Below are 27,869 nucleotides of genomic sequence, written 5' to 3'. Positions count from 1 at the left end.
TTGAGCAGACACATGCACATTTGTGGCCTGCTGGAGGTCATTTTGCAGGGCTCTGGCAGTGCTTCTCCTGCTCCTCCTTGCACAAAGGCAGAGGTAGCGGTCCTGCTGCTGGGTTGATGCCCTCCTACGGCCTCCTCCACGTCTCCTGATGTACTGGCCTGTCTCCTGGTAGTGCCTCCATGCTCTGGACACTACGCTGACAGACACAGCAAACCTTCTTGCCACAGCTCGCAGTGATGTGCCATCCTGGATGAGCTGCCCTACCTGAGCCACTTGTGTGGGTTGTAGACTCCGTCTCATGCTACCACTAGAGTGAAAGCACCGCCAGCATTCAAAAGTGACCAAAACATCAGCCAGGAAGCATAGGAACTGAGAAGTGGTCTGTTGTCACCACCTGCAGAACCACTCCTTTATTGGGGGTGTCTTGCTAATTGCCTATAATTTCCACCTGTTGTCTATTCCATTTGCACAACAGCATGTGACATGTATTGTCAGTGTTGCTTCCTAAGTGGACAGTTTGATTTCACAGAAGTGTGATTGACTTGGAGTTACATTGTGTTGTTTAAGTGTTCCCTTTATTTTTTTGAGCAGTGTACTATTATCTTACATTATGTATGAAAGACAGATGCTATTGAAGCCAAGACAAGTGTACAAGAACGGGCGCACACTCCGATTGAAAAGGCAGTATGACGTTTATTTTATTGACCATACCACCATCATCATCAGCGATATATATGTACATTTGTAAAAATGATTCCCCCTAAGCTCTTTGAATAGGCCATTTAAAATAAAATTAAATGAGGCAAGGAACGTTGATGCAAATATCCATAGTCTGAGTATTCCCCTTTCATCTTCACTAGACCACATTCCAGTACATGGTCAAAACACAGCCCATATATACACTGTGGGTAGAACAGAAATTTTGTAGAGGCCAAAAATAATACAAATATATACTTTACCATAACAGGTGGGTAGATAGTGTAAGAAACCACTTTACTGGAGGATGGAAGAGAGACTAACTTCAAGTTTCAGACATGAGACTAACTTATGCCATAACTAGGTTACTTCCTAGGTAGGATGGTTTTCCCAATGGACAGTCTTTAGCTAACATCTAAACCCAGTTTCTAGCTGACAGAAACACAAACAGATCAATGCATAACTTCAACAGGGTGCTGACTGGTGAGCTGGATGAAAGAGGAATCTCACATTGATATAAATAAAAATGTACAGACAAAGAGTCTTATTAAATCTCAAGTCAGGATGGAGTCCTTTGACCATATGATATAGATCAAACATCCCAGAGACAGGATGGAGTCCTTTGACCATATGATATAGATCAAACATCCCAGAGACAGGATGGAGTCCTTTCACCATATGATATAGATCAAACATCCCAGAGACAGGATGGAGTCCTTTGACCATATGATATAGATCAAACATCCCAGAGACAGGATGGAGTCCTTTGACCATATGATATAGATCAAACATCCCAGAGACAGGATGGAGTCCTTTCACCATATGCTGTAGATCCAACATCCCAGAGACAGAAGGAGAGATGCAGAAGTCTTGTATGGCTAGATGAATATAGAAATATTCCATATTGTCGGAAGACATTCTCTCTCATAGCAATACAGTCATACAGGACCATACACACCAACACACTTCTCTCGCTTACACACGTTCTCATCCATCCTCTCATCCATCCAAAACACACACTTCCTCCCTGTTCACTACTTGGCTTTCTTCAGGATGGTGCCTACGGCAGAGATTACGGTGGTCTTGGTTCCGCTGGCGGTGGTCGTCACGGAGACAACCGCTGGCAGGGTTGCCGTGGTAGTGAGCAGGGCGGGCTGGGCCAGGGTCACGGGCACCGCAGAGTCCCACTTACTTTTCCTCTTCTGAGCTTCTGGTGAGGGAGAGAGAGAGGACGGGTGAGAAAGAGAGGATAGGGAGAGCGAGAGAGAGGACAGGAGAGAGAGCAAGGATGGGGGAGAGCGAGGTCAGAGAACGCAAAGAAGGGGAGAGAGAGCGAGATCGAGAACGGGAGAGAGAGCGAGCGAGATCGGGAGAGAACGGGAGAGCGAGCGAGCGAGAACGGGAGAGCGAGCGAGCGAGATCGGGAGAGAACGAGCGAGCGAGCGAGATCGGGAGAGAACGAGATCGGGAGAGAACGAGAGAGAGCGAGATCGGGAGAGAACGAGAGAGAGCGAGATCGGGAGAGAACGAGAGAGAGCGAGATCGGGAGAGAGAGCGAGATCGAGAACGGGAGAGAACGAGAACGGGAGAGGGAGAGAGATCAAGAGCGTGAGAGAGCGGGAGAGAGCGAGCGAGATCGAGAGAGAGCGGGAGAGAGCGAGAGCGGGAGAGAGCGAGAGCGGGAGAGAGCGAGATCGAGAGAGAGCGGGAGAGAGCGAGAGCGGGAGAGAGCGAGAGCGGGAGAGAGCGAGAGCGAGAGCGGGAGAGAGCGAGAGCGGGAGAGAGCGAGATCGAGAGCGGGAGAGAGCGAGAGCGGGAGAGAGCGAGATCGAGAGCGGGCGAGATCGAGATCGAGAGCGCGAGAGCGGGCGCGGGAGAGCGAGAGCGGGCGCGGGAGAGCGAGAGCGGGCGCGGGAGAGCGAGAGCGGGCGCGGGAGAGCGAGAGCGGGCGCGGGAGAGCGAGAGCGGGCGCGGGAGAGCGAGAGCGCGCGCGGGAGAGCGAGAGCGCGCGCGGGAGAGCGCACAGAGAGCGCGCGCGGGAGAGCGCACAGAGAGCGCGCGCGGGAGAGCGCACAGAGAGCGCGCGCGGGAGAGCGCACAGAGAGCGCGCGCGGGAGAGCGCACAGAGAGCGCGCGCGGGAGAGCGCACAGAGAGCGCACAGAGAGCGCGCGCGGGAGAGCGCACAGAGAGCGCGCGCGGGAGAGAGCACAGAGAGCGGGAGAGAGCACAGAGAGCGGGAGAGAGCACAGAGAGCGGGAGAGAGCAGGGAGAGTGCGAGAGCGGGAGAGCGAGCGCGGGAGTGCGGGAGAGCACGCGCGAGATAATTACTTGACACATAGGAAAGAATTTACAAAAAAACTGAGCAAACTAGAATGCTATTTGGCCCTAAACAGAGAGTACAAAGTGGCAGAATACCTGACCACTGTGACTGACCCAAACTTAAGGAAAGCTTTGACTATGTACAGGCTCAGTGAGCATAGCCTTGCTATTGAGAAAGGCCACCGTAGGCAGACCTGGCTCTCAAGAGAAGATAGGCTATGTGCACACTGCCCACAAAATGAGGTAGAAACTGAGCTGCACTTCCTCCTGCCAAATGTATGACCATATTAGAGACACATATTTCCCTCAGATTACACAGATCCACAAAGAATTTGAAAACAAATACAATTTTGATAAACTCCCATATCTTTTGGGTGAAATACCACAGTGTGCCAGCACAGCAGCAAGATGTGTGACCTGTTACCACAAGAAAAGGGAACCAGTGAAGAACAAACACCATTGTAAATACAACCCATATTTATGTTAATTTATTTTTCCTTTTGACTTTAACTATTGCAGATCATTACAACACACACACGCATATATACACACACATATATACACACACACACACACACACACACACACACACACACACACATACATACATACATACATACATACATACATACATACATACATACATACATACATTATGACATTTGTAATGTCTATTATTTTTGGAACTTCAGTGAGTGTAATGTTTACTGTTAAGTTTTTATTGTTTATTTCACTTTTATTTTCTATTTCACTTGCTTTGGCAATGTTAACATATGTTTCACCATGTAAATAAAGCCCTTTGAATTGAAATTGAAAGAAATAGTGAAAGGGAGAGAACCGGGAACAAGATATAATCTTACGTTTTTTTCTCTTTTAGGAAGGTCACACTAAAAATCAGGGAAGATAATGTTTCTATAGTGTGGGGGCTGTTGCACAACAAAATGTGGAATGAGTCAAGGGGTATGATTACTTTCTGAAGGCGCTGTAGTTGTGTGTACCTGTAACTGTACTAGCAGCAGTATTGGTTGTGGGAACTGCTGCGTTGGTGGGGTTGCTGCCCTTCTTAGTGGCCGTCACAAACTCAATCTAGGAGAGAGAAGACAAAACACTATCACACTCGTACTGCAGAGGGCTGGGCGGTGCTGACTGGCTGTTGTGGTGACACTTAATCACTTGGCAGGATACTTGAACATAAAGTACAGGCAGTCTGTGGCAACATGCCCCTGACGCACAGACTGATTACAGAACAGCCCTGTCTGTGATTAGTGAAACAGGAGCACAGTAAACGTACAGTGTTGGAAAAGCTATTTTCTCTGTACTGGTATAACAGAGATTGAGCATGTGGTTAGAGGAAGGCACGGGTTAGTTTTGTGAGGGGGGTTGAAAATGTGTGTATTGTAATTTACATTACCTCGGGTGGCCTCTTCAAGTCAACTAAAACGCCTGTGGTCCTCACCTTCGTCCTGTCCTTCTTGGCTTTCTCCAGTTTATCCATCTCTACTTTCTGAGCTTTGGCTGCAGGGAGAGAACGAAAACTGTTCAGTTGATAGGACTGACTGGCAAGCACATACAGCCACCAACGCACCAATGACCTCCTTACCCAGTGCCTCATAGTAAGAGTCCTCTGACCAGCCGTGAGGATCAAACATGTCTTTAGGGTAGTTGGTTCCCAGTTCATCTATGCCACAGAACTGGATGAGTTTCTCATAGATACTGGATAGACACAAAGACATGTCAGCAAATGTATTTGGAAAAGCAACATGTGTATCATCGATAGGATCATAACTCTAGGAATCTGTGTGTGTGTGTGTACCTGGGATTCCTGAACTCTTTTTTCCTCTGAATGTGGTTGTTTGTGTCAAAGTCTCCATGTAGATTCTTCTCATACAGCTTCTGGATCTTCACCTGTTGACAGAAAACCAACATATCTCATCGGTAACACAGGTTTCAAATCCCCACTAGGAAAGTTCCTACTACAAGTTCCTAATACCTCAGGGAAATATTTGGTAACCAGGGAGCCGGGCCAGTCAACTGGAGCCTGGGGGATCCACTATGATAAATTATCCTTAAAACGGACAAGATGGAGGATTGGAATGTAATGGCACTACTGTATCTACAGTACTCAGAACAGTCAGTTCAATTGGCCCAAGTACTAGGACAATGGAAGTGTTGAACAGCTCTTCTTCGGAGAAACAATGGTAGTGACGGCTGTTCAAAATGATGAGCTTTTACAGTGAGGGAAAAAAGTATTTGATCCCCTGCTGATTTTGTACGTTTGCCCATTGACAAAGAAATGATCAGTCTATAATTTTAATGGTAGGTGTATTTGAACAGTGAGAGACAGAATAACAAAAAAATCCAGAAAAACGCATGTCAAAAATGTTATCAATTGATTTGCATTTTAATGAGGGAAATAAGTATTTGACCCCCTCTCAATCAGAAAGATTTCTGGCTCCCAGGTGTCTTTTATACAGGTAACAAGCTGAGATTAGGAGCACACTCTTAAAGGGAGTGCTCCTAATCTTAGCTTGTTACCTGCATAAAAGACACCTGTCCACAGAAACAATCAATCAATCAGATTCCAAACTCTCCACCATGGCCAAGACCAAAGAGCTCTCCAAGGATGTCAGGGACAAGATTGTAGACCTACACAAGGCTGGAATGGGCTACAAGACCATCACCAAGCAGCTTGGTGCGATTATTCGCAAATGGAAGAAACACAAAAGAACTGTCCATCTCCCTCAGCCTGGGGCTCCATGCAAGATCTCAACATATTTGACATGCGTTTTTCTGGATTTTTTTGTTGTTATTCTGTCTCTCACTGTTCAAATAAACCTACCATTAAAATTATAGACTGATCATTTCTTTGTCAGTGGGCCAACGTACAAAATCAGCAGGGGATCAAATACTTTTCCCCTTCACTGTACTAAACACAAGACAGACTAAAACCTGGCTCCGCATGGGCCCCGAGTCAAACAGTCCCCTTCCTGTGTGTGTGTGCTGGTGTTAGATGCAGCCTGAGGTGAAGAATATCCAGATAGTGATTCATCATCACTGATTCACTAGATAGAGGGGTGTTAGGGTGTGTTCACACCCTGAGGCAACGCTATATGGTGCTGAACTGTTCACTCAGTCAGTCAGCCACACCCTCACCTGCCCCAACACCTACCCAACAAGAGTTATGTTCACTTCACTAAGTTTGGCAGACTTCTCCCTTACGGATCGGACTAAGATTTTGGGAGGATACGCTAATCCTAGATCTGTGCATAATGGCAATGTCTACATAGGAATGCAAACTTATTTCTGAGGGAAACGATGGACCAGAGTCAGAGAGACTGTCGAGAGAGGAGGATTGTGGACTGTGACAGAGTGCTGACCACTGTGAGATGACCTGCTGGTCTTTTCCTACATGTTGATGTTATTCTCTCACTGGAGGACTCTGCTCTCCAGCAGAACATTGTGGAACATTTACCAACAACTGCAGAATGCTGCTTGCCTGGCAGCTGGCATTGAACGAAGCTCAGGCATTGGCAGGAGAGGAAATGTACTACCTGGAAACCAGTGTTTATCTCATACCCAGCCCAATTCCAGTACACCACACACCTACCGGTCCGCCCTCCAGTAGGCCATACACCTACCGGTCCTCCCTCCAGTAGGCCATACATGCACCTACCTGTCCTGCCTCCAGTAGGCCATACATGCACCTACCTGTCCTGCCTCCAGTAGGCCATACATGCACCTACCTGTCCTGCCTCCAGTAGGCCATACATGCACCTACCTGTCCTGCCTCCAGTAGGCCATACATACACCTACCTGTCCTGCCTCCAGTAGGCCATACATACACCTACCTATCCTGCCTCCAGTAGGCCATACATACACCTACCTGTCCTGCCTCCAGTAGGCCATACATGCACCTACCTGTCCTGCCTCCAGTAGGCCATACATGCACCTACCTGTCCTGCCTCCAGTAGGCCATACATACACCTACCTGTCCTGCCTCCAGTAGGCCATACATACACCTACCTGTCCTGCCTCCAGTAGGCCATACATACACCTACCTGTCCTGCCTCCAGTAGGCCATACATGCACCTACCTGTCCTGCCTCCAGTAGGCCATACATACACCTACCTGTCCTGCCTCCAGTAGGCCATACATACACCTACCTGTCCTGCCTCCAGTAGGCCATACATACACCTACCTGTCCTGCCTCCAGTAGGCCATACATACACCTACCTGTCCTGCCTCCAGTAGGCCATACATACACCTACCTGTCCTGCCTCCAGTAGGCCATACATACACCTACCTGTCCTGCCTCCAGTAGGCCATACATACACCTACCTGTCCTGCCTCCAGTAGGCCATACATACACCTACCTGTCCTGCCTCCAGTAGGCCATACATACACCTACCTGTCCTGCCTCCAGTAGGCCATACACCTACCTGTCCTGCCTCCAGTAGGCCATACACTTGGCTTAGGAAGGCCACCAAAAATGCTGATATTTCCATCCCCAATTACATTTTCCGACAAGATAGAACTGCCAATGGTGGCAGAGTTGCAATCTACTGCAGAGGACAGCCTGCAGAGTTTTGTCATACTATCCAGGTCTGTGCCCAAACAGTTCGAGATTCTACTTTTAAAAATCCACCTTTCCAGAAATAAGTCAGTTGCTGCTTGTTATAGACCCCCCTCAGCCCCCAGCTGTGCCCTGAACACCATATGTGAATTGATTGCCCCCCATTTATCTTCAGAGTTTGTACTGTTAGGTGACCTAAACTGGGATATGCTTAACGCCCCGGCCATCCTACAATCTAAACTAGATGCCCTCAATCTCACACAAATTATAAAGGAACCTACCAGGTACAACCCTAAATCTGTAACCACGGACACCCTCATAGATATCATTCTGACCAACTTGCCCTCTAAATACACCTCTGCTGTCTTCAACCACAATCTCAGCGATCACTGCCTCATTGCCTGCATCCGTAATGGGTCCGTGGTCAAACAACCATCCCTCATCACTGTCAAACGCTCCAATAAACACTTCAGCGAGCAGGCCTTTCTAACCGACCTGGCCCAGGTATCCTGGAAGGATATTGACCTCATCCTGTCAGTAGAGGATGCCTAGTTGCTCTTTAAAAGTGCTTTCCTCACCATCTTAAATAAGCATGCCCATTCAAAAAATATAGAACTAAGAACAGATATAGCCCTTGGTTCACTCCAGACCTGACTGCCCTTGACCAGCACAAAAGCATCCTGTGGTGTACTACATTAGCATTGAATAGCCCCCGCAATATGCAACTTTTCAGGGAAGTCAGGAACCAATATGCACAGTCAGTTAGGAAAGCCAAGGTTAGCTTTTTCAAACAGAAATTTGCATCCTGTAGCACTAATTCCAAAAAGCTTTGGGACACCGTAAAGTCCATGGAGAAGAAGAGCACCTCCTCCCAGCTGCCCACTGCACTGAGGCTAGGAAACACTGTCACCACCAATAGATCTACGATAATGGATCATTTCAATAAGCCTTTTTCTATGGCTGGCCATGCTTTCCACCTGGCTACCCTACCCCGGCCAACAGTTCTGCACCCCCCCGCAGCAACTGGCCCAAGACCCCCCCCCCCGCTTCTCCTTCACCCAAATCCAGATAGCTGATGTTCTGAAAGAGCTGCAAAATCTGGATCCCTACAAATCAGCTGGGCGAGACAATCTGGACCCTCTCTTTCTAAAATTATCACCCGAAACTGTTGCAACCCCTATTACCAGCCTGTTCAACATCTCTTTCGTATCGTCTGAGATCCCCAAAGATTGGAAAGCTGCCGCGGTCATCCTCCTCTTCAAAGGGGGAGACAGTCTAGACCCAAAATGTTAGACCTATATCCATCCTGCCCTGCCTTTCTAAAATCTTCAAAAGCCAAGTTAACAAACAGATCACTGACCATTTCGAATCCCACCGTACCTTCTCCACTATGCAATCTGGTTTCCGAGCTGGTCATTGGTGCACCTCAGCCACGCTCAAGGTCCTAAACAATATCATAACCGCCATTGATAAAAGACAGTACTGTGCAGCCATCTTCATCGACCTGGCCCAGGCTTTCGACTCTGAATCACTACATTCTTATCGGCAGACTCAATAGCCTTGGTTTCTCAAATGACTGCCTCGCCTGGTTCACCAACTACTTCTCAGATAGACTTCAGTGTGTCAAATCGGAGGGCCTGTTGTCTGGATCTCTGGCAGTCTCTGGGGGTGCCACAGGGTTCAATTCTCAGGCCGACTCTTTTCTCTGTATATCAATGATGTCGCTCTTGCTGCTGGTGATTCCCTGATCCACCTCTACGCAGACGACCCCATTCTGTATACATCTGGCCCTTCTGTTAACAAACCTCCAAACGAGCTTTAATGCCATACCACACTCCTTCCGTGGCCTCCAACTGCTTTTAAATGCTAGTAAAACTAAATGAATGCTCTTCAACTGATTGCTGCCCACACCCGCCCGCCCGACTAGCATCACTACTCTGGACGGTTCTGACTTAGAATATGTGGACAACTACAAACACCTAGGTGTCTGGTTAGACTGTAAACTCTCCTTCCAGACTCACATTAAGCATCTCCAATCCAAAATTAAATCTAGAATCAGTTTCCTATTTCGCAACAAAGCGTCCTTCACTCATGCTGCCAAACATACCCTCGTAAAACTGAGTATCCTACCGATCCTTGACTTTAGCGATGTAATTTACAAAATAGCCTCCAACACTCTACTCAGCAAATTGGATGTAGTCTACCACAGTGCCATCCGTTTTGTCACCAAAGCCCCAAATACTACCTACAACTTCATATTCGTCACCAAACCCACTGGCTCCAGGTCATCTATAAGTCTTTGCTAGGTAAAGCCCTGCCTTATCTCAGCTCACTGGTCACCATAGCAACACCCACCATAGCACAAACTCCAGCAGGTATATTTCACTGGTCATCCCCAAAGCCAACACCTCCTTTGTCCGCCTTTCCTTCCAGTTCTCTGCTGCCAAATGACTGGAACGAATTGCAAAAATCACTGAAGCTGGAGACTATTATCTCCCTCTCTAACTTTAAGCATCAGCTGTCAGAGCAGCTTACCGATCACTGTACCTGTACACAGCCCATCTGTAAATAGCCCACCCAACTACCTAATCCCCATATTGTTATTTTTTTGCTCTTTTGCACCCCAGTATCTCTACTTGCACATCATCATCTGCTCCTCTCTCACTCCAGTGTTAATGCTAAATTGCAATTATTTCGCTTCAATGGCCTATTTATTGCCCTACCTCCCTAATCTTACGACATTTGCACACAATGTACATAGATTTTGTGTTGTGTTATTGACTGTACATTTGTTTATCCCATGTGTAACTCTGTGTTGTTGTTTTTGTCGCACTGCTTTGCTTTATCTTGGCCAGGTCACAGTTGTAAATGAGAATTTGTTCTCAACTAGTCTACCTGGTTAAATAAAGGTGAAATAAATCAAATAAAAATACCCCTACCTGTCCTCCCTCCCTCTTGTACACCATACACCTACCTACCTGTCCTCCCTCCCTCCCTCCTGTACACCATACACCTACCTACCTGTCCTCCCTCCCTCCCTCCTGTACACCATACACCTACCTACCTGTCCTCCCTCCCTCCCTCCTGTACACCATACACCTACCTACCTGTCCTCCCTCCCTCCTGTACACCATACACCTACCTACCTGTCCTCCCTCCCTCCTGTACACCATACACCTACCTACCTGTCCTCCCTCCCTCCTGTACACCTACCTACCTGTCCTCCCTCCCTCCTGTACACCATACACCTACCTACCTGTCCTCCCTCCCTCCTGTACACCATACACCTACCTACCTGTCCTCCCTCCCTCCAGTACACCATACACCTACCTACCTGTCCTCCCTCCCTCCTGTACACCATACACCTACCTACCTGTCCTCCCTCCCTCCAGTACACCATACACCTACCTACCTGTCCTCCCTCCCTCCTGTACACCATACACCTACCTACCTCTCCTCCCTCCCTCCAGTACACCATACACCTACCTACCTGTCCTCCCTCCCTCCAGTACACCATACACCTACCTACCTGTCCTCCCTCCCTCCAGTACACCTACATGTCCTCCCTCCAGTACACCATACACCTACCTGTCCTCCCTCCCTCCCTCCAGTACACCATACACCTACCTACCTGTCCTCCCTCCCTCCCTCCCTCCAGTACACCATACACCTACCTACCTGTCCTCCCTCCCTCCAGTACACCATACACCTACCTACCTGTCCTCCCTCCCTCCAGTACACCATACACCTACCTACCTGTCCTCCCTCCCTCCCTCCCTCCCTCCAGTACACCATACACCTACCTACCTGTCCTCCCTCCCTCCAGTACACCATACACCTACCTACCTGTCCTCCCTCCCTCCCTCCCTCCCTCCAGTACACCATACACCTACCTACCTGTCCTCCCTTCCTACTACCTGTCCTCCCTCCCTCCTGTACACCATACACCTACCTACCTGTCCTCCTTCCCTCCTGTACACCATACACCTACCTACCTGTCCTCCCTCCCTCCTGTACACCATACACCTACCTACCTGTCCTCCCTCCCTCCTGTACACCATACACCTACCTACCTGTCCTCCCTCCCTCCAGTACACCATACACCTACCTACCTGTCCTCCCTCCCTCCCTCCAGTACACCATACACCTACCTACCTGTCCTCCTTCCCTCCTGTACACCATACACCTACCTACCTGTCCTCCCTCCCTCCAGTACACCATACACCTACCTACCTGTCCTCCCTCCCTCCTGTACACCATACCTGTCCTTCTCCAGCAGTCTACTACTTGTTGACAGAGAGCTTACTGGGTCACTGCTAAATTGGAGGTGCTGTAGGCCAGTGTGACAAATGTGCAAGTGATGGTTGTTTAGAACAGGTGACCAGACCCCTTTAGACAAATAGGAATTGCACAGGTATGCAAGAGTGATAGCTAGTCATATAGCTTTGCAGTTCAGGTGACTGGTACAGTTAACTAGGGCTGAGAGTACCTGTAGGTGACTGGTACAGGTAAGTAGGGCTGTGAGTGGAAGGTGTGGGTACCTGTAAGTGACTGGTACAGGTAAGTAGGGCTGTGGGTACCTGTAGGTGACTGGTACAGGTAAGTAGGGCTGTGAGTACCTGTAGGTGACTGATACAGGTAAGGAGGGCTGTGAGTACCTGTAGGTGACTGGTACAGGTAAGTAGGGCTGTGAGTACCTGTAGGTGACTGATACAGGTAAGTAGGGCTGTGAGTACCTGTAGGTGACTGATACAGGTAAGTAGGGCTGTGAGTACCTGTAGGTGACTGATACAGGTAAGTAGGGCTGTGAGTACCTGTAGGTGACTGATACAGGTAAGTAGGGCTGTGAGTACCTGTAGGTGACTGATACAGGTAAGTAGGGCTGTGAGTACCTGTAGGTGACTGATACAGGTAAGTAGGGCTGTGAGTACCTGTAGGTGACTGATACAGGTAAGTAGGGCTGTGAGTACCTGTAGGTGACTGATACAGGTAAGTAGGGCTGTGAGTACCTGTAGGTGACTGATACAGGTAAGTAGGGCTGTGAGTACCTGTAGGTGACTGATACAGGTAAGTAGGGCTGTGAGTACCTGTAGGTGACTGATACAGGTAAGTAGGCTGTGGGTACCTGTAGGTGACTGGAACAGCGTCCTGGTGGTTCAGGGGGGATCCGGATCTTGTCAGGTGACATGTTCCTCACTTTCTCTGAGAACAGAGCTGGGGCGGAAACACAGAAAAAGAACCAATCAGAAGAGCAGACTACAGACAGTCTAGTAGCTACATTCTTTAGAGGTGAACCCAGAAATCATGTCTGTAAAACTAGTGTGTTGAATCAACATGTTCAACGCAATTCTGAACTGAAGGTTGTTCTGCATGCGTGTGCGGTGTTCAGGACCATCTGGTCCTGGTATGAGACCTAGTTACCACACCCAGTCAGGGAGGGTATGTTGGGGCTTGTGTAGAGAAGAGAGGATGCCCTTTTTTCAGTCTTCCCTCCTTTCTCTCTCTCTTTCTTTCTTTCTTTCTCTTTCTGACTCCAGGCCAGGCATCCATCAGTCTAAAGCCTCATCAGTGGGAGGGCACTCAGCACTGTCAATCTATCACAGGCTTTAAATGGTTGAGCAAAAATGTGTGTAAACTTTGCATGTGAGAACAGATAAGTAAGGTACAAGACTGAGCGTGAATTTAGATGAAAACATTTCTATCAGTTAAACCTCTAGGACCACGACACCGCAGATGTTCTCTTTTAGCCTGTATCGTAGGTCACATACACTATGGTGTGTAGGCAACAAGCTCCTCTATGTACCCAACTCATTCCTGGCTCCCTCCCCCTCCCCTCAATCTCTCTTTACTCTCTTCTTTATTTTCAAACTTCTCTCTCTCTCGTCTTGTTTGATGCTAAGGTGGAAACAAAAGCAAACCCCGAACCCTCACACTACCCTGCTTGACCTACCCTCTCCTCTCCACCGCATCCTGCCTTGTCTGTAGGTGAGAGGGGTATGACAAACCCCTATAGGGAGGGGAAGGGCGTTACCCCTCTCACCTACAGACAAGGCAGGATGTGGTGGGGAGGAGGGGGGAGAGGAGAGGGTATGACAAACCCCTATAGGGAGGGGTAGGGCATTACCCTCTCCTACTGGCTAACTGCACCGACAGGACTGTGAACACGACACACACAGAGATACACACACACATAAGAGAGTCAACAGACAGAAGCCATTACAGAGTCATGATGTACTCAGTGACAACACACTACACACAAATATGCACTTGGCTGCAAGTACACTAATGAGCAGTAGAAAATACCATACCGAGTCAGACGAGTCATACGCCCTAGCATGCTTTACATGAACACAGCCTGCAGTGTGTGTGTGTGAGGTAACAGGAACATAGCAGACAGCGGTCTGAATCACAGCTCTCTAAACCACAAGAGGTCCCAGCCCTATATGATCAACTCTGACTAGGCCTACCTCAAGCTACAGGCGTTCACGGATCCCATTTTTTGGGAAAATCAATACCCAGGTGAAGAATTGTTTTGGCGATTCGGATTTCAGGTGGAACAGATCAGACCCAAAATATGTCTGAGATGAGGGATGGATCCGAAAACGGGGGAAAAGAAGTTGCACTCCACACTGCCCTTTCCCACCTGGACAAAAGGAACACCTATGTGAGAATGTTATTCATTGACTACAGCTCAGAGTTCAACACCATAGTACCCTCAAAGCTCATCACTAAGCTAAGGATCCTGGGACTAAACACCTCCCTCTGCAACTGGATCCTGGACTTCCTGACGGGCCGCCCCCAGGTGGTGAGGGTAGATAGCAACATCTGCCACGCTGATCCTCAACACTGGAGCTCCCCAGGGGTGCGTGCTCAGTCCCCTCCTGTACTCCCTGTTCACCCACGACTGCGTGGCCAGGCACGACTCCAACACCATTACATTTGCAGACGACACAACAGTGGGGGGCCTGATCACCGACAATGACGAGACAGCCTATAGGGAGATCAGAGACCTGACCGGGTGGTGTCAGAATAACAACCTCTCCCTCAACATAACCAAGACTAAGGAGATGATTGTGAACTTCAGGAAAAGGAGGACCGAGCATGCCCCCATTCTCATCGACGGGGCTGTAGTGGCGCAGATTGAGAGCTTCAACTTCCTTGGTGTCCACATCACCAACAAACTAGAATGGTCCAAACACACCAAGACAGCTGTGAAGAGGTCACGACAAAGCCTATTCCCCCTCAGGAAACTAAAAAGATTTGGCATGGGTCCTCAGATCCTCAAAAGGTTCTACAGCTGCAACATCGAGAGCATCCTGACTGGTTGCATCACTGCCTGGTACGGCAACTGCTCGGCCTCCGACCGCAAGGCACTACAGAGGGTAGTGCGTACGGCTCAGTACATCATTGGGGCTAAGCTGCCTGCCATCCAGGACCTCTACACCAGGCGGTGTCAGAGGAAGGCCCTAAAAATTGTCAAAGACCCCAGCCACCCCAGTCATAGACTGTTCTCTCTACTACCGCATGGCAAGCGGTACCGGAGTGCCAAGTCTAGGACCAAAAGGCTTTTCAACAGTTTTTACCCCCAAGCCATAAGACTCCTGAACAGGTAATCAAATGGCTACCCGGACTATTTGCATTGTGTGCTCCCCCCCCAACCCCCCCCAAACCCTCTATTACACTGTTGCTACTCTCTGTTTATCATATATGCATAGTCACTTTAACCATATCTACATACTACCTAAATCAGCCCGACTAACCAGTGCCTGTACATAGCCTCGCTACTGTTATTTTTCACTGTCTTTTTTACTGTTGTTTCTATTTCTTTACTTAGCTATTGTTCACCTTATATCTTTTTTTAACTTAGAAATTGCACTGTTCGTTAGAGCCTGTAAGTAAGCATTTCATTGTAAGGTCTACACTTGTATTCGGCGCACGTGACAAATAAACTTTGATTTGATCTTAGTTCTAGGTAGGTATTCAGACCACTCCAAATGGTCAAACATAACTATCATACACATCCATCCTCTCTCCCATAAAGTAGAGTTTGGGCGTGACACGGGAGATTAGTGTTGTATTACATCATGTGTGTGAAATTTGGCACCTGGATGTGGGGTCGTACGTGTGTACACACAGTTTCCCTCTCTGACACGTATACACACACTATGAGACAGTCACACACACACACACACACAGTAGAGGGAGTGATAGGTAGCAGGGGTTGGAACCGGTTCAGGGTACAGAACCGAAAACCGGACAATAACAACATTTTTCAAGTAACAGAATCAGAACGGAACGAAAAAAAAAAATAAGGTTCTGTTCCGAACTAAACGATTGGAAAATGATTTGGGTTTCAACCCGATTGGTACTACTGTTTAATGGCCTAATAGAGCAGTGTGTTCTCTCCTGCTCTGAACACACACACACACACGTCAATGAACAATTAGTATAAATTTTTTTTTTTAACATGTCAACTCCGATCTTTTCAAATTAGCATATGTTGTAGCCTAGACCCTATTTTACATCATCTAAGGTATCTGTGTTGGGCCCGCCATCAGCTGAGACACAACGTGCTCTTGAATACAGGGTGGGTGTCATGTTAGGCTGATAAATGTACAAAAATGGAAAAACTTCTACTTTCAAAAAGGTACCACAAAAATGGTTGGAGATCCACACATCAGAGAATGTTGACTTGAATGGAAATATCTGTTGTTTTAAATTATACTGTCAATCCTCCATAGGAAACCTATTGAAATCATAGACATAGATAATAGAATAGACATGACCATTTAAGTTGACATTTAACGGTGGGTGGACTGGGGGCCATCTTTGTGGTAGTAAATGGTGTACCAGCTAAATCGTGTGAAAGCAACTATGTGAGCTTATTACAGTATTATAGACACCATGTCCTGGGATTTCCTATCATCTTCTATTTAGAAGAACCCCTTACCGTCTAACGACTCTTGTGTTACATGTGAGTGCTCATGAGAGTCTCAGCTTCCAAATAGCTATCAATAGTTTGTAGCTCAAATCATTCAGACTCTACAGACGTTTTTGAAAAAAAACCCTTCGGGATCCGCCCTTGTCTCACAAACACCGCTGGAGCTTAATTAACCTCCGTTAATCACACATACTAATAGTTGGCATCTACGGACGCAGAAGAAATAGGCAAATCAAATGGTACAATCCAGAAGTCTGTAGCTCAAACACGGGGCGGCAGGATAGCCTAGTGGTTAGAGCGTTAGACTAGTTAACCGTAAGGTTGCAAAATCGAATCCCTGAGATGACAAGGTAAAAATGTGTCGTTCTGCCCCTGAACAAGGCAGTTAACCCACCGTTCCTAGGCCATCATTGAAAATAAGAATTTGTTCTTAACTGACTTGCCTTGTTAAATAAAGGTCAAAAATAATTTTAAAAAACACGCAATGTTTAAAATGAGTGGGACTGGTTGGGTTAAGAACATGTTGTGTCTCAACCAATGGCGGGCACAACAAAAACTTCAGATGTAAAATAGGGTCTAGGCTACAACATATGCCAATATGAAAAGAATCTGAGTTTACAGGTTTTAGATAATTGACGTTAAAGGTAAAAATAATGACATAAAAAAAAGATGAGGGAAATTATAAAATAGACAACCCTGTTGTAAGCTTTTAAATGATATTAAACAACTATTATATTCCAGTGATGAAGACATGGAAGTCTCATAGTATGGTAGGGTATGCAAAATGGGTCAACTCTGAGCACCATTATCTCCTGAATGTTATGGCATAAAAGTCCCTTTCTGACCACTTCTTCCATGGGCAAATGTGTATGGGAAAGTTTGGTTTAAAATCAAAAGTGATGCTGTTAAAATGATTGAATTCAAATGGTTTTACCCTATGACACACTTACAAGCTGAATTACCCAGTCTGAAGACAAAGACTTACTGAACTCCCAGCTACATCAGTTACTCATTAAGTCAAACCAAAAACAGTTTTGGCATCTAATGTTCAATTACCACAATATAAAGAAATATTTAACACCAAGTTGTATTGTATCCGTCTGTATCGCAAACGTGTTGATTTGTCTGTTTGGTGTGTGGTGTGTGTGTGTGTGTGTGTGTGTGTGTGTGTGTGTGTGTGTGTGTGTGTGTGTGTGTGTGTGTGTGTGTGTGTGTGTATATATACACTCACCGACCAGCTCATTGGGGTCTCTCCTCTCTGCCTCTGGGATCTCCTGAAGAGAACACACAAAAGGGGGGGTTTCACATCACTAAAAGAACCATGGACTATCCTGGATCTCCAGGAAGCATAACGTCGCAGCTGCTGTCGATGTTGATGCACTGTCAATTACACCAGTTATACATCTTCTTGTTAAAATGCCCATACCAGTTATACATCTTCTTGTTAAAATGCCCATACCAGTTATACATCTTCTTGTTAAAATGCCCATACCAGTTATACATCTTCTTGTTAAAATGCCCATACCAGTTATACATCTTCTTGTTAAAATGCCCATACCAGTTATACATCTTCTTGTTAAAATGCCCATACCAGTTATACATCTTCTTGTTAAAATGCCCATACCAGTAGGAATCCACTTTTTTGAGCTATAAGACAATGGCCAGAGCTTACCCGCGATGTTGCACAATGATGTAAGTCAATAAGTTTTAGTCAAAGTATGATATATTTGGGCTTGAAGTGCCAAATCTAAACGTCTGACTTCAGATGTTTTCGTGAGTCTTATGCGCAAATTATTTTCAAGCCTACGTTTAGTTTAAGGGCCGGGATTAATTGCAACCTACCAGCATGGCAATCACAAACACTGGCTGCAAAGTGATACATAGCTGTGCAATTTAGACAATGCATTGATACAGTGCCTTCTGTCACATTTTGTTACATTACAGCCATAATCTAAAATGTATTAAATAAAATTCAAATAGTCAGAAATCTACACACAATACCCCCATAATGACCAAGCAAAAACAGGTTTTTAGAAATGTTAGAAAATTTATTGAAAATAAAAAACAGAAATACCTTATTTACATAAGTATTCAGACACTTTTCTAAGCGACTCAAAATTGAGCTCAGGTGCATCCCGTTTCCATTGATCATCCTTGAGATGTTTCTACAACTTGATCAGGATCGAGGCAAAGATGAACGGAGCAAAGTACAGATAGATCCTTGATGAAAACCTGCTCCTGAGCACTCAGGGCCTCAGACTGGGGCAAAGGTTCACCTTCCAACCGACTAACCGGTGCCCTCGCACATTGACTCTGTACCGGTATCCCCTGTACATAGGCTCACTATTGTTATTTTACTGCTGCTCTTTAATTCATTCTTACTTTTATTTTTTTACTTATCTATTTTTTCTTGAAACTTATTTTTCTTTAAACTGCATTGTTGGTTAAGGGCTTGTAAATAAGCATTTCACTGTTGTATGTGGCGCATGTGACAAATACCATTTGATTTGAAGAGGACAACGACCCTAAGCACACAGCCAAGACAATGCAGGAGTGGCCTCGGGACAAGTCTCTGAATGTCCTTGAGTGGCCCAACCAGAGCCCGGACTTGAACATCTGTGGAGAGACCGGAAAATAGCCGTGCAGCAACGAAACCCCATCCAACCTGACAGAGCTTGCGAGGATCTGCAGAAAATAATGGGAGAAACTCCCCAAATACAGGTGTGCCAAGCTTGTAGCGTCATACCCAAGAAGACTCGAGGCTGTAATTGCTGCCAAAGGCGCTTCAACAAAGTATTGAGTAAAGGGTCTGAATACTTTTGTCAATTCTGTTGTTATTTTACATTTTTTGAGTAAACATTTCTAAAAATCAGTTTTTTCTTTGTCATGATGGGATATTGTGATGTCATTATTCGGTATTGTGTGCAGATTGATGAGGGGGGAAAAACAATGGAATCCATTTTAGAATACGGCTGTAACGTAACAAAATGTGGAAAAAGTCAAGGGGTCTGAATACTTTCCGAATGCATTGTAACTTTCATTAACTGGCTAAGGTTAGCGTGCGAGCTAGTGACTGACAGCTGTCAGTCAGTGGCCTATTTGGTGTCATTTCTCTGCTACACGTGGAAGTCACCACAACATCCCAACCCCCAATTCCTGAATATTTATTAGCAGCCTGCGTCAGTCTTCGAGGTGGAGGACAGGAAGTACTCTAAATAGGTGCGGCAACTTCCTCTGAGGTGGGCCTTTAAAGGGATACTTCAGGGTTTTGGCAATGAGACCTTTATCTACTTCCCCAGAGTTTTCTAGTGAAAAAAGGGGCTTGGCAGGAGGTGGGGCGATCTGAGCAGCTTCTAAAATATGTCCCGTCTTCGCCAGAACTTGGGGTTCAGCAGAAAGGAACAGTGCTCTTATTCACTGGAACACATACACTTTCTGCCACCCAGTCACCTAGCAACTGCATGGACACATCCAAGAATTGTCATGAAGAGGGCCCGAGGGCCAAACTAAGTAGGACAGGAGGACCCAGGAAGGGGTGTGGTTACCAGAGGTTCTTCCCCCCCCTGCCCCCCATCTCACTGTAATGAATGGCACTTTCAGCCAGAGAGGAAACTATAGCAACAGAACTAACAGCGCAGCCAAACTGACATTATTCTGGGTTACTGCATATTCACTATCGGCAAAAACACAGATCAAGGTGGTAGAGAGGGGGCAAGAAACAGTCAAACAACCCCCACTCTTTCTCCACTGTCCTTGACACGATCAAGAGACAAATGTGACACATTTGGTGACAACACCTCCTCCGCCCATCGCTTTCCACCCCACTGCCTTCTCATTGACCAAGGAGAGAAGGAGTGTTGGTTCCATCATGGTTCCATCATGGTTCTTCTAGTCTGTGGCAGTAGTCCACTCCTGGTCCCTCTAAAGAGAGCAGGCCAGAGTAAAAGTATCCCACCATATACATCCTGCTCTATAAATGAATCACCTTATAAATCCATTCTACTACTCCTGTTATTTGACACACACATATGTCTAACACAGATATGGCATTTTCTCAATTCAATCTAATCAAAGCCATTGTATATGCAGTGGATAGGAGAACGTAGAGGCTAGATAAATCAACGCTTGTGCAACAAACAAGCTAATACCAGTAAGTTCTGGCTAAGAGTTGAAGACGTGTTTGAACAAACTGCTAAGCCTTTAACTCCCTTAGATTACCAGTAAGCAATGTGCAACAGTCACACAAGAGCCTACTGCTAGATACATCTCCCTAAGGGAAACTAGCGTCATCTAAACCCAACACTAGATGACTTGTAAGATACAATAGCAAGGATGTAGCAGTTGAATATGACTTAGCGCACAGTTACGGAGTTCGGCCCTTAGGACAAAGTGGGGACCAATGGTGTGGCTGACAAGGCATTACTCATAACAGTGGGTCTCAGCACTAAGGCAACAGTAGCTACATACAGGATCAAATCATAAGACAGGGAGTAAACAAGTAGTAGCTAGTGAAAACACATTACGGATTTAGTCTTTGTCAGGTTCTGGGTCGGTTTACCATAACTCAAGCACTCCCTCTGACATAAAGACAACACACCGAGCCAGTCCTCCACCTGACCTGACCCCCCCCAAAACACACACACCGAACCAGGCCTCCACCTGACCTCCCCCCCAAGACCCTCACACACCGAACCAGTCGTCCATCTGACACACACACCACCCCCCTCCAAGATCCCCACACACACTGAACCAGTCCTCCACCTGACCTGACCCCCCCCCCAAACACACACACACACCGAACCAGTTCTCCACCTGACCTCCCCCCAAGACCCCCACACACCGAACCAGTCCTCCACCTGACCTCCCCCCAAGACCCCCACACACCGAACCAGTCGTCCATCTGACACACACACCACCCCCCCTCCAAGACCCCCACACACACCGAACCAGTCCTCCACCTGACCTCCCCCCAAGACCCCCACACACCGAACCAGTCGTCCATCTGACACACACACCACCCCCCCTCCAAGACCCCCACACACACTGAACCAGTCCTCCACCTGACCTGAAAAGACACACACACACACACACCTCACCAGTCCTCCACCTGACCTCCCCCCACACACACACACCTCACCAGTCCTCCACCTGACCCCCCCTTCCTGTGTTATGAAATGCTACAGTTCTGCAGACAAATTGTATCCAGGGCCTGATCATAGGCCCCTCGTAGCATAGCCAATTGTCAGACACACACATAATGCTATGTTATTAAAGTGGCCCTGGCCCTGTAATGATTCTGTTTGTTTGAGTAGCACCTAGCACTCCACGGCCCGCGGAAATCTAATTTGAATAATAAACAAATCCTCATGAATAGCCGTCATTTTAAGCTAGAGACATCAGGTTTTCTATCGGTTGTTTTTCTCTAGAATGCCCACAAGCTTCACAAGACTAGTCTGAAGGTCCCCAGTACCAGGTTAAAACAATGAGTGAAAGTACAGTATATATGGAGATAGTTTAGTGCCAAACATAAGGAGTAAAATTAATGTGAAAAAATATACAAATAGTTTCCTGATTCTTCTTATATCTCTCAGATATAGAACAGACACTTCAGGACAAACTTCTTTTAGATTTTTTTTGTTCGATGAAGTGAAACTGTTATTCAATGTGTTTCTATGGGCTAATAGCAGTAAGGCCAAATTCAATGTTTCATCAAATCATTTTTGATTAAAACATTTTTTTTTCAAATACAAAATCAAATAGCTATATTATCCTTGGTTTGACCTTCTTAGAACAATTCTATATGTTAGGTTAGTAGAACCAGTACATAGTGATAGCAGTAGCCTTCCAGCAAGGCTTGTGACTTCAAGTATCAGCCAATAAAGACAAATCGTATAATAGAGCAACAGTCCCCCTAGTGGCACCTACAGGGAATGTTAACCATCTTCACTTCTCTTTGCACCCCACAGACAATCTTGATTATTATTAGCCTTTATTTAACTAAGCAAGTCAGTTAAGAAAAAAAAGTCTTATTTACAATGACGGCCTACCTCGGCCTCCCCTAACCCGCCACCCTATGGGACTCCCGATCATGGCCGGTCGTGATACAGCCCGGGATCGAACCAGCATCTGCAGTGACGCCTCTAGCACTGAGATGCAGTGACTTAGACCGCTGCGCCACTCGGGAGCCCCATGACCCCTTAAACATTAAATAAGTCCAAACCATTCGACAATCAGGGGGGGGTTCAAATACCTTATAATCATCGGTGTCTCCCCCCCTCGTCAGACTCCATTTCCTACAAAGACAAGAATGCAAAGGGTTAACATCCCTGAGTGACCCAAAACACACTGAGAAATACCTCTGGCAGGGTGCTGTGTGAAAAAGACTGACTAAGTTGGAAAGAGAAAGAGAACCGACGGAGTTACGGGAGCTCTCCCCACTGTCCTCGTCTCCAGATGCCTTGTCGTCGCCATCCTCAAACCGACCAATGTCGTCCTCTCCATAGGCAGCCGACACCAGACCTACTCCATGGATCTCTGCAGAATGACAAAGAGCTTGGTTATCAGGTTGGAAACATGACAGGATTCAATTGCCGGGTTCCTGACCCAATAGCAAGCTAGCTTGCTGGGATTAGGTCCGCCTCTACTTCATCAACATTTTGTATAGGCAGTAAATTGAATAAACTGTCATTTGAATTTATTCTACTGGTTGTCAAATTGGTTGGTCCTTTAGCCATTGGAAATTTTAGACAAAAAAATCCACAGAAAAGTATTATTGACACGTTTTTTTCTGGTAATGCCTTTCTGATTTCTATCACCTGACACACGAGCAAAACCATGCCTGCACAAACTCAACAAGTCTCAATATCGCGTGAGCATGCAGTCAGGTGATGCAAACTTTTTAAAAGCCTGTTTACATAATAACAACAACAACCTTTCAATATTTTTTCTAAAATGTCCAACGGCATAACATATTAATGACGAACTTGGCGGACAACCGGTAGAGTGAGTTTAGATAACGTAATATGGATAAGTTAAAAATTCAAATGAGAGTTTATTCAACGCTGATTTTATAAAGGTGCCGGAGTGTTCCGTCTTTTGGGATCTTGCGAGGAATGTGGAGGAATGTGGAGTAATAGCTCGTTGCGGGACGAGACACATTCAGATACTAGATAGGAACGTTAGCAGGCTGATGACATGCCCCTATTCCATCCACACAGAAAGTTAGCTATATTCTGTACGGGGTTCACACAACACCTTTAGTTAACGAATAATAATTCAGTGTTTGTTTACCGTGTTGTGGGACAAAGGTCATTAGAAAAATAACATTAACACATCGATAAAGTATTTAGGTAGGTAGCAAACCAGCAACATTGTTGAACCTACACAATGCGAGTTTCAGGTAACCACTTTCGTCTCAGTTAGGACAGATTTGGGTGTGAAATTCTCATTTCTATGCAATATCAGAGTCAGAGTACATGATGTCTCTATTCAAATATTATTTGTAGGCCGGTAGGCCCGGCCCAGCATGCATCTGTAGTCTACTTGTGTGCTACTGTTGCCCCTTGCTTTAGCTACTGTCATGGAGTTCGCTAAATATTTTCATAAAGAAACTGATAAAAACACACAGGTGCTAAATCAATGTGGCTTACAAAGATGAGGACCAAGAGCAAGAGAGGGAGTGCGGTGATGCACATAATTAGCATATAACATTACGCTCATAAAATCACAGATGTCTCTATTCAAATATTATTTGTCTATTTCTCTGTGCGTTGATTGGTGGAGGAAAACAGGTCACCGTAGCCTACTGTAGCCTACACTACCTTTTTTAAGGTCAACATTCGTTCAGAACAATTAACTTGATAGCAAGAGAGAATGCTGCTCTCAGAAAGTATCAAAAGAAAAGTGGATAATGAAAATCGAAGTTTCTGCGAAGAATGGACAGAGAGATATGCGATCATCTCACCGTCCTTTACCAATGCCAAGCCAGTGTGTCTTATTTAGAATGAGGCACTGTCAAAGTGGCGTTCCTGCCCAGACAGACGCCCGACGCACAGAGCATTAACTGCAAGCTACAAAGACTACTTTTTTGGCTGACATATTCTGTCACTTAAATGGGTTAAATCTGCAGTTACAAGTTAGAGTGAAAACAGTGATGTACATTGAGGAAAAACTTGAGGCCTTAACTCTAAAAAATGAGTTGTTCGACTTGGACTTGTCATCTGGAAGGCTACTGCACTTCAGCACACTGACGAAACGACAGACAGATGGACAAGGCCGCAGCATTGTCACAGAGGTGGTGGAAGATTTTATCAGCAGCTGAGGGACAACTTCTCCACCAGATTTGAAGATTACAGCATTGCCCAAGGGTATTTGTACGTGATCCTCTCACAGTCCGCCCAGGTGGAGAATTCTCCCGCCTTGCTATGAAAACAATACCCTCGCTGGATGAGGCCGCAATTCAAACTGAGCTGATTGAATTCCTGATGTCGAGCCAAATCAGGGATGCGCACAGGAGTGCCGAGTCCCTGCGTGCGTTTTTGGTGGCATGCTCAGAGGAATACAGCACAATACAGAAACGTTTTTATGTGCTAACAATGTTTGGATCAACTTACACCTGCGAGTCCTCATTTTCTTCTATGAACGCAGGAACCTGCTTTCACATGTCGGACTTCCTGCGCATTAAAATCCCATCCATCTCACCCGACATCCACAAGATCGTGTGCAGCTTTACGTTTCAGCACCACAAAATGGCCTGCTGCCTGCTTTATTAGTTGACCGTCTCCCGTATTCTCTCTCCTCATGAATTAAGTTAAAATGTAACTTTTACATTATTTAGGTAGAGCAACTTGCTTCTTGGGACATTGCATTTGGGACTTTTTGCATGTCGTAAAAAAAGAAATAAAATATGAAAACAATCTAATACTTTGGGGGGCCCACCAGTTGATAAACCCTGATCTATACAATAGACCATAATTGGCCCAATAGACCTGCCATATTCCCATGTTCAAGGAGATTTCCATTTTGATTGGGTTATTTTGCCTAAAAAACCTTTAGGCCTACATATAGAAAAATAAAAACAACTCTGCATCCCTGCCCAGGCTGACAAGAGTGTCCAAAAGGGTGTTTAGCATCTCTGCCCAGCCTGGCAAGAGTGTCCAAATGGGTGTTTAGGCTCCCCAGTGGCTCTCCAGGTGAAGAGAAGATATTCTCCGCTGCTTGCCTGATGCTCTCCAGGCACCATCGCATGAGCCTATGCCACAGACTGACCAAACCCGTGTTTGTAAAAATGCATTCAAAAAGGTACTAAGTCATTTTTCGTTTAATTTGTATTTAATTCTAAGTCACAGCCTATATGGGCAATTTATAGACTATAATGATTTAACACAAAGAAATGTTGTTTAAATGCTGAACGCTTTATGTCCCAACCAACCTATTGCGTATCACTCGCAAATGCTTCACAATTTATTTATTCGTAGGCTATAACCTTGAAATAATATAGACTAAATAATTCATGTTCGTTCCTTCTTAGGCTATAACCTTGAAATAATATAGACTAAATAATTCATGTTCGTTCCTTCTTAGGCTTCCTGTCTGGCTCCTGACCTAACACTAAACCTAGTGTTTATATGCTGTTTAATTAATGACATGTAGCCTATTTCAAATTATGTTGCGCTTCTTACATTCCCCTTTTCATGTTTATTCAAATACTTTTCATTCAAATCTATATGGTTTGGTTTCAATACTTTAAAAACAACAAATGGTGGGTCCAGGTAGTCACACAAATAGATGGGTGTTGAAGCGCCCACTGCTCCATGGGCGATGTGCGGGATTTCTTACCGCTCAACTCCGCTCACATGCTCTGATATAAGTAGCTAAAGTAAATTATCTACCTGTTTCTTCGGTTTCTGGGTTGGAATCTGGCTCAGAGTCGTCTCCATACTCCGCCAAAGAAGAGAGAAGTACACTATTTTTGCTGCTCGCCATTTCTTCACTGGTCGCATAACAATGACGTCACTTCTTCTTCTTTAGAATTTGGTTGGCGGATCGCATCCAACTTTTAGGTGCATACACCGTCACCTACTGTACTGGAGTGTGAGGACATTCACGGCCTACCTACGAAAGGAAAAGGAAAATGACCCTGGCAACTATTAGCCCTCACAAAATAAGAACAAAAACCACACCACCACATTCCAATATTTAACCCTATCTAATCTTACTCCAGATCAACAGTCTGGGAGGACAGCACACTACCACTAAACACCCTCTGCAACTGTTCTGCAGTAAATCCTTGCAATCCCAAGTACTTCTCTGCAGCTGCCACCACAACATCTATCCTCTGTGATTTATGTTCCATTCCAGCGGTATAATTGACTACAATGGCCATGAACGCCAACAAACCAACCTTACTGAAGCACATGCTATTCCTATCACTCTACTCCCAGGGATCTTCTTATGATCCCTCACCCTGGACCCATCTTCCTTAACTGCTCTCTTCACTGCCTCAGCATAGGACACCTTCTGCACTATTCTGATCCTGGCAACTTCAACCTGCCTTTCTCTCACCGGACACCTCTGATCTCCAGCACCATTGATACCCCCACAGCTAAAACACACAACTTTTTCCAACGATACTACACATTCCTTTGTCTCATGTCCTCCTGCACACTTATCACATCTAGGAATCTCCTTACTACACTGCTGCCACATGACCATAAACTTGACATCTAAAACACCGTAATGGGTTTGGGACAAAAGCTCTAACACACACATCCTAACTTGACTTTATTTGGTAAAAACTCTGCATCAATAGTACAGACAGTGTCTTCTCTGTTTCACCACGCTCTACACTGGGTCTGCGTCACATCAAATGGCAGGTGTCACAGACACCGGGAATCTTCAACTTCAGTTGGCCCTCATCAACACTTAACGCCACACCAGTTATCACTCCTTTCAAAGGCGCCCTGCTCCAGAGAGGAAAGCAAGTCACAGTCCCCAGACCTGTGGTGCAGAGCGCCCTTAACGGCGGAGACACAAAAAAGTCACTTTCACCTACCCAACATTCCCCAACCTCTTCTCCACCCAACCTGATACCACATATGGATCAGCCAGAAGGCTAGGATCCATTCTCTCCAAAAATCTCACTCCTACTGGGCACAAAACATCTTTATCACCATCGGGACAAGCCTTAAACTCTGTGTTCTTTACCGCACCTGACACCACAGTTAATTCATGTTCAATTTCCTTCTGCAGCACTCCATATTTACTCTTAATATGTTCCACTTTCTTCCTTTTTTTCTTCTCCTGCCCGCCTTCTTACCAACCTCAATGACTCCATCTCC

General features: G+C 46.0%; 1 protein-coding gene across 5 annotated transcripts; it reads right to left on the bottom strand.

Moving 5' to 3' along the window:
- Window positions 1-673: 673 nt before the first annotated feature.
- On the bottom strand, window positions 674-26,559 carry LOC106578870 (SAP30-binding protein). 5 transcript variants are annotated; one of them, XM_014158103.2, is made up of 10 exons: window positions 26,421-26,559; window positions 22,946-23,064; window positions 22,781-22,823; window positions 17,762-17,804; window positions 12,715-12,803; window positions 4,830-4,921; window positions 4,617-4,729; window positions 4,428-4,531; window positions 4,015-4,102; window positions 674-1,906 (listed from the first exon to the last, which is right to left on the bottom strand). In XM_014158103.2, exons 2-10 carry the CDS (start codon window positions 23,029-23,031, stop codon window positions 1,731-1,733), a joined length of 834 nt encoding a protein of 277 aa, XP_014013578.2. In that variant the 5' UTR covers window positions 23,032-23,064; window positions 26,421-26,559; the 3' UTR covers window positions 674-1,730. The 5 variants fall into 5 exon arrangements, with proteins under 5 accessions (XP_014013578.2, XP_045558316.1, XP_045558317.1 ...); XM_045702360.1 differs by having other exon boundaries at window positions 22,781-23,064; XM_045702361.1 differs by having other exon boundaries at window positions 674-1,903; window positions 22,781-23,064.
- Window positions 26,560-27,869: the final 1,310 nt, after the last annotated feature.

This window comes from Salmo salar, chromosome ssa19 (genome assembly GCF_905237065.1).
Source record: "Salmo salar chromosome ssa19, Ssal_v3.1, whole genome shotgun sequence".
Classification (NCBI taxonomy): domain Eukaryota; kingdom Metazoa; phylum Chordata; class Actinopteri; order Salmoniformes; family Salmonidae; genus Salmo; species Salmo salar.
This window is presented reverse-complemented; position numbering and strand designations above follow the sequence as displayed.